Source organism: Aulostomus chinensis, chromosome 9, assembly GCF_037954235.1.
Source record: "Aulostomus chinensis isolate RoL2024-O1b breed Wild chromosome 9, RoL_Achi_v1.0, whole genome shotgun sequence".
Lineage (NCBI taxonomy): Eukaryota > Metazoa > Chordata > Actinopteri > Syngnathiformes > Aulostomidae > Aulostomus > Aulostomus chinensis.
Window position 1 is genome coordinate 2160470 of NC_141328.1, and position 7657 is coordinate 2168126.

The window sequence follows — 7657 nt, forward strand, 5'->3', positions numbered from 1 at the left end:
GTCTACCAAACGGATTCATGGTGTCTGTGAGGCTGTTTGTGTGCAGAAGGAAGAAGAGAGCAGCTTTAATTAGTCATACACAGCAACACAAATTACAGCAGAGTCCAGAGACCCCAGGGGTCCTTGTTTTGAGGGGCCTCTGGGGGGGGTCTTCTATGAAACGGTGAATTAATTTCACTAATTATGTGCTTGTCAAAGCACTGGGTTCAGAAGCTTTTCAGTGCAGAAGTGCTTTATCTTGTTTTATTAATCAAAACTGTGTTTTCTCAACGCAAACAAATCCATCTCAAATTTCAGGTGTTTGTTTTTCGTCTCCAGTGGACAGAGGGTTCCTGTGTTCCGGCCGAGGATGAGCCACCGCTGGGCCTCCTGCCGCCCAGAGGACACGGATGGACAACAGGTTTGGAGGTACAGGCGGTATCGTTTGTTGCTCTTCAGATCGACGTCACTGAGGAACAAGACCGTAGAAATCTCTTGAATGTGTACACATCAACAAATATGAGTTTGCTGCCAGGCTGAGGAGCGCCAGCGTCCTCCCATCACTTTACTGGCGAGCAGCTGGGACTCGCTGCTGCCCTCTACTGCTGTCTTTCGTACAGTAACTTTCCTTGCTGCACCTCCACTGACTCCACCTTATATGAGGTCCACCATAAAAGCAGATTAAAGCAGTAAAATCCAACAGTCCTGCAATACAAACTTTCCTGAATGATTTACAACTCTACTGAGTCCTAACATTTTTCCATCCTAGCTGTGGAAAACAGAACAGTGATCCGTGTGTGGGGGCCGCGCTTCGCCACACTGTTCATTCACATTTTTACCGACGGGGACTTTTCCATGAGGTAAAATTTTCATGACCGTACATTCCTGAATCTGTTTACACATGAAAAATGAACCCAGAAATCCACTTCAAAATGCAGTCGCCTGTGTTTAACTAAACTTCTCTCAGCCCGTTAAATATTACTGCCTTTACATGAGGTGTGTGAATTTGTGCTACACATGTATTTGGTTGAATTAGAGTAGAATTTATTCTCCAAACACTGAACAGAGCAGGAGTAGAGGAGCATGTGGCCTCCTGGTGGTCCAGATGGGTCGGTGCAGTATTTATTCATGAACATGAATCCAAGACAAATGCAAATTATGAGCTCTGACGGTTTATTCACGTGTTGAAGGCAGCAGGCCAACAGTGCTGAGCTCCTCATCACGATCTGGTCGATACATTCAGTCGTAGGAGGAGAGAAGAACATCAGGAGCATGACACTCAAGAGTCAGGGACCAAACTACCATCAGTAGCAGAGTCAGACAGGTTCAGGGACCAAACTACCATCAGTAGCAGAGTCAGACAGGTTCAGGGACCAAACTACCATCAGTAGGAAAGTTAGACAGGTTTGGGGATCAAACTATCATCAGTCGGAGAGTTAGACAGGTTCAGGGATCAAACTACCATCAGTAGGAGAGTTAGACAGGTTCAGGGATCAAACTTCAAAAATACACTTCAGGTTCGTAAACACGGACTTTTTTAAACTACTCAACCCTTTCAAGGAATAAACAGTTTAATTTCTGTATTGAGGAATAAATTATTTTAATTATTAAAATGCATAGAAGTATCCTCTTCCTTGTGTGTGTGTGTGTGTGTGTGTGTGTGTTCTAGACGCTCATGGTGAGGGGCCCGGTGCTCTGGATGGCATTCATGATGGACTGGACCACTTCAGAGGTGGAGCCTTGGCCTCCCAGGTCAGCAGTGTGCAGCTGGAGGACAAAAGCATGGGCACACGGAGAGACAACAGACGGTGTCAGGGACATTCTCTGCTGTCAAACACGTCCTCATTCAACCGGCTTTGCCACAACGCACCAACGTACTTCTTCTAATTCATGCCTACGTTCCTTTTCTTGTTTCAACAGTTTTAATGAATTAAATCAGACAAACGCCTCGACTGCCTCGAGGCTCCACACCACTGTGTCTTTTCGTGGACGCTTTCATAGTGAAACTCCACCTAAAACTTGTATTTTGCCCCTCAAGTTCTCTCAAAGAAGTTTAATTCCCTCCTGCGATACTTCATTTTACTCAAGAATGCAGTAAGAGGCAGCCACGTATGCTTAGCTTGAGACCAGCCAAAAACGTCTGTTTACGAATAACATCTGGATTATACCAGATGACGACCTGGAGACTTTGTACACAGATGTTTTTGGACAGTCTAGCTGCTGCGAGTCGTCAGTCTCCATTAGCTTCAAGCTAAGCATACGTGGCTGCCTCTTACTCATTCTGGAGTCACAAGTGAGTAATGAAGGAGGAGGAAACGTCTCTGTCAGCTTCAGAAACTTTATGGCGAATTATCACGTTAAACTGCACAGTGACGTGGCGTACCCGAGCCTCGGTGACGGTGGAGAGGATGGCTCTGCGGATCATGCTGGCGTAAGCGTGGAGCTTCAGGTGATCCAGCAGCAGACAGGAAGCCAGCAGCATGGCGGTGGGGTTTGCCGTGTTGCGGTTAGCGATGCTCTTGCCGGTGTTCCTGGTGCCCTGCACACGGCACCACATGCTGGTTACACCCGCACGTCATCAAAACTGACAAACATGGAGGCTCTAACATTTCAGCGCTGCTGCTCCAGTCTGAAGGGGAATTCTTTGGAAAACACTTTTGTACGTGAACATTTGTACATAAGAAAATGAATCATGTCGGCCATCTTGAGTTCATTCTCCATGACTATGTTGTTACATATCCGCTCATCTAATGGATGCAGATGAAATTCATGTTGTGAAAATCATGCTGGTAGCTTGGCGTAATCCTGCTGGCACAGCATGACATCTGTTACCTCCTGGGAAGATTTAATAAAAATGTAGAGATACGCCGCAAGATCGCATCAGCACGGAACTCCATTAACCTGTTCTACAAGCTGGAGCTGTGATGCGCTTTTGCTTTGCTCACCGTCTCAAACACTGCGTAGTCCTCTCCGTAGTTGGCTCCAGGCACCAGGCCCGGCCCACCAACCAGGCCAGCACACACGTTGCTCACCACGTTGCCGTACAGGTTGGGCATGACCATCACATCGAACTGCTGCGGCCTGGAAACAAGCTAACACACCCCCACACACGTTTACAGCTAAAGGTTTATCTGAGTTTGGGGTTTCATGCTACTGTGGATGACGCATCAGCCTTTTGTTAGCCTTTAGCTTGCTAGCCTCTTCAAGGTACCCAAATTTGAGTGACATCCTCCAGATTAATTCAGCACTCTAGCAAGATGGCATACATGTGGGAGGACTTGCTGCTGTTGCATTGTTCGCCAGGAAGGTAAACGATACACCAGGAAATTATTTCTGGGATACTTCCTTTTAAGTAACAATTCAAGATAAAAATCCTCCTCAGAGCGAATCAGGAGGAGGGGACGGAGCTGCAGCTACCTGCATGGTGGTGTTGTCAACAATCATGCTGTCAAAGGTGATTTCAGGGTAACCGCTCGCAACCTCCTTACAGCACTCCAGGAAGAGCCCGTCACCCAACTTCCTGTTCCAGCACACATACAAAAAGACACGCTAGGATGGCTGTAAGAGGACGGATGAAGAGAGGACACCACACGCGCGCGCGCACACACACACACACACACACACACACACACACACACACACTGACATGATGTTGGCTTTGTGGACAGCTGTGACTCGTCCACGTCCTTTCTCCCGAGCGGCTCTGAAGGCATAGTCAGCAATACGCAAGGATTTGGTCCGAGTGATGATCTTCAAACACTCAACAACCCCTGAGACGTTCTGCAGAAACAGAGAACGGCGATACATGGAGGACAGATTTAGAATGTTTGTCTCCACCTTCTGGCAGTGACAGGTACTACAAACGGCTGCCTGCATGTGCGTAGTGGCCTGTTGATACTTTTAAAGCTGTAAAATGGTGGATAAATTGTCATCAGCATCAAAGAACTGAGCTTGTTTCCCTATTGGAATTGGAACCATTTGGTCTGATAACATTTGGAAACTTAAGAAAAGCTGCAGGATCAAACTATCAACTCGTGTTAGCAGCAGGCTAACTGGAAGCAGCCTGCTCGACCTGTGTAGGTCTCTGGTGTCCATGGAGCGCGCTCACTACACACCTTCCTGAGGAACGCTGCCAGATACAAACTCGGTAAACTGAATTTCAGAGAGATTCACATGGTTGAGGGGAGCTTAATGCTGGGTTTCTCAACTACTGGGCTGCGGCCCATGGGTGGGCTGTGAGCGCCCTCTAATGGGCCGTGAAACGCACTTCAGGTGAAGTGACTGTTGTAAAGTAGAGCGTGAATCTAGAAAGACAATGTCTGGTTATGTTTAGAACTATTAGGTCTATAAAACCCATCTACAAACAACACCAATTAGAGACGCCCAGCTTGGCGAGCGCATGGTAACGTTAGCCTGTGGTGTGGTTAATAATGGACGAGTTCAAACCCATAAAACTTTAAAGAACCAGGTTGCCTCTATTGTAGGTGTGTAATCCCAGGGCATCTGCATGTGTTTTCAAAGAGATTATTAGATTAGAAGAAAAGAGATCATCCAAAGCGATTGGGGTCATTTTTCAAAGGGCCCTGGCTGCTGAGAAGCATCAAAATGTAGCAGACGAGGACGTGAAGTCCTGGATTAGCGATCCATGGGTGGACTGTGTCGTGAGGGCTTGGATGAACGGGATGTTCACTTCTCTGAAAGTGTGATGCACCAACAGAACTAAAGTGAGTGACGGGAAGAGGACACCTCATGCTCCAAGCTGCTGTACTCGCCCTCCGTGTTCTCCCTGATGATGATGATGTCGATGTTTCGGTGGCGTGTCCTCACGCCTGGCAGAGACTGGCAGTGCATCACGTTGGCATACAGATCCAAGGTGGTGCTGCAGAGAGAGAGAGCGAGAGCGAGAGCGAGAGCGAGAGAGAGAGAGAGAGAGAGAGCCGGCGTGCTAACGTAAGATGGAGCAGACTCGTGTGAGTGCCACTGACTTGGGTGTTGTACTACACCTGTCGCACCGGGGGTTCAGGATCAGATGTCAGGTGGTGTTTGACTCACCGCAGCAGGTTGTTCCTAGACTTGTAGGATGGAGGCAAGTTGTGGTTGGTTTCTATGTTTCCTGGGGAAGTTTACCAATGTATCAGACTGGCAGAACAAACTTTTTAACTTTTAAAACATCCTTGCTTTTAGCCGCTGTAAAGCTGCAAATTCAGAAAAGCTATGTTTGGCATGTAGAATGTTTTAAAAATGCAGGCTATTGGATTTTTACATTTTTTAAACTAAAGCCCAAACTGAAATGTTCTTTTTGTTCTTGATTCTATTTTCTACCTCTTCTGTTTATCATTCACTTCTTTTCCGGGCTGTATTGTGAATTTTTTTGCACTACAAAAGACTAAAATCTGCAGATAGCGATAATATCCTGCATGGTCATAACATGAATATTTCATGTATTCTATGACGGTGTGCGTTCGAGATCATCCAGTCACCTTTTAGTGCGACTCCGTTGCGTCTGATGGCCATGATGGCGTTATTGATGTCATCCTCCGAGGCCACCGACGAATCCACCTTAACTACTTCAAAGTCCACCGGCACACAACAGAACCTGGTAATTGATTACAGATACACAGTGAGTAGACACAGCTGAGAGAGCGAATGAGGGGAAGACGACATGATTCCAAGTGTGTGTGTGTGTGTGTGTGTGTGTGTGTGTGTGTGTGTGTAAATTCTCACCTGAATAGTTCACGCACATGGTTTGCCAGCTCTGGTCCAATGCCATCTCCAGGAATCAGAGTCACAGTGTGTCGGCCTCCATAGCGTGCAGGTGGAGGCTACACACACACACACACACACACACACACACACACACACACACACGCAGAATATTAAGCTCCTGATGTGACCAAGTGGATACGATGAGCAGACTATCAGTGCGTTTAGGCAGCCATACTCACTATAGTCTGGTGCAGGTGGACGCAAGAAAGAGGGATTCATGATGGAGGAGAGAAAACGTGGAAATTAATGGGAGAAGAATGAAGGGAAGATCACGATCACATCAATGAGTCAACATGTTTGTGCTTCAGTATTTTGCAGGTCGGCAAATCTGTTCTGGTTTGTAAATGTGGGTCATCGGGCCGGGAAGGTCAGAAGGTCAAACTTGTGTAGGTTTGCTGTGATGAGCACTCTTTCTATGCGCCGCTGGACTCTGAGGGACTTACAGTGTAACTGGACTTGTATCTCTGGTGATACGCAACTGAGCTGTACACCTGTGGATGGAGAGAGGGAGGGGGGGAGAGAGAGAGAGAGAGAGATGTGGATGTAAATTAATATTCAGGGAACATTCAGCGCTTTAGTTCCTCCACAGAGCCATGAAGATAGTTTCCCCTCTGTCCTCTGTGCTGCATCATGAAGAGACCTAGCTTAGCACAGTGAATGGAAGTGGATGGGAAGTGTTAGCATAGCTCCACAAATGACCATCAAATAGACTTTTATCAAAAACCAGAGGACAGTTTTCTTATTGATCTTAACTCAACCACATCTTCTCAAACGTCCACGTCTTATTGAAGCAGATGTCCTTTAGACTTCATGAACAATAACTGCTCTCTGCCTGGGTGTTGCCAGTTTTTAGTTTCAGCTAATATATATATATATATATATATATATATATATATATATATATATATATATATATATATATATATATATATATATATATGTGTGTGTGTGTGTGTTTAAAGTTTTTAGGAGGTTTGGCAGTGAGAAGTTGGTAACTTGGCCCTTTTACTGATGAGGCCTTTGAATAATTGACGAGCCCGCAGGTGGTTGTCAGTCCGGCCTGGCAGCGATTCTTCCCACCAATGAACTCCAGTTGACATTAAAAAGGTGGCAGCCAGAGGTTCCACCGCAACATAAAGGTTAGCTAGTTAGCCCACTAACTGACCAGCCGCCCGTTAATCAGCTTAGCGTCACACACTCTTCGTTTCTCTCGGGAGTTAAACTATAAACCCCCGCACAACTGTTTAACAGTCCACAGATGTAAAGTCAGACACCGCTCCTACCCTGGCCAGCCGGGTCCCGAACAGGGGCGTCAGGGTCGTGGCTGCAGCCCGCACACACCGGGCCGTCATGGTCACTCTCACGGCGGATGGATGGAAGGATGACACGGGGGCGTGCTGCGCGCTCACCGTTAATCTCCCTCTCACTCGTCTACAAAAAAAGCTACCACCGGCGGCGGGATTTTAAGAGCACGCAAAGAGGAAGAAAAGAAAAGGAGGAAAAAAAAAGAATTGGAGAAAGTAGCAATCCCCCATGATGCCAGCTTCACGTCACCATGGCAACAGAGAAACTAGAGGGCCCGGTGACCTACTTTAGATAGTTCCCCCACTTTTTACTCCGACAGGACCGCGCTGAACCACCAGGGGGCGGCACATCCACGTAGACCCAACATGGAGGGAGTGGAGCCATTCTACCTGTTACACGAGTGAGTCGGCCTGTCTCACGTACCACATGACCAGTAACTCACTCGGTTTTAAGGCACTTCAGCACACACATTTGAAGTACCAGTGCTCAGCATATGCTTTGTTGCGATTCAATACACACATATTTCACATTAATGGTGGCGTGAGACATGAGTGAATATTTCCATGTTGAGGGGGCACTTTTAGTATAACATTTTTAATTAGCAACG

The 7657-nt window shown here is 46.8% G+C and overlaps 1 protein-coding gene and 1 long non-coding RNA gene across 2 annotated transcripts; both read right to left on the bottom strand.

The window, feature by feature from the left end:
• Positions 1-1080: 1080 nt before the first annotated feature.
• LOC147255380 (isocitrate dehydrogenase [NAD] subunit gamma, mitochondrial-like) lies at positions 1081-5801 on the bottom strand. The gene is made up of 9 exons (XM_086213068.1): positions 5704-5801; positions 5460-5575; positions 5032-5092; positions 4726-4858; positions 3626-3759; positions 3397-3499; positions 2925-3071; positions 2363-2518; positions 1081-1746 (listed from the first exon to the last, which is right to left on the bottom strand). The coding sequence occupies exons 2-9, from the start codon at positions 5491-5493 to the stop codon at positions 1645-1647; spliced, it is 870 nt and encodes a 289-aa protein (XP_086069194.1). The 5' UTR covers positions 5494-5575; positions 5704-5801; the 3' UTR covers positions 1081-1644.
• A 299-nt stretch (positions 5802-6100) lies between these two features.
• On the bottom strand, positions 6101-7481 carry LOC147255381 (uncharacterized). Its single transcript, XR_015117805.1, has 3 exons — positions 7337-7481; positions 7029-7188; positions 6101-6236 (listed from the first exon to the last, which is right to left on the bottom strand). It is a non-coding gene; the product is annotated as an uncharacterized LOC147255381 (long non-coding RNA).
• Between the last annotated feature and the right edge of the window lie 176 nt (positions 7482-7657).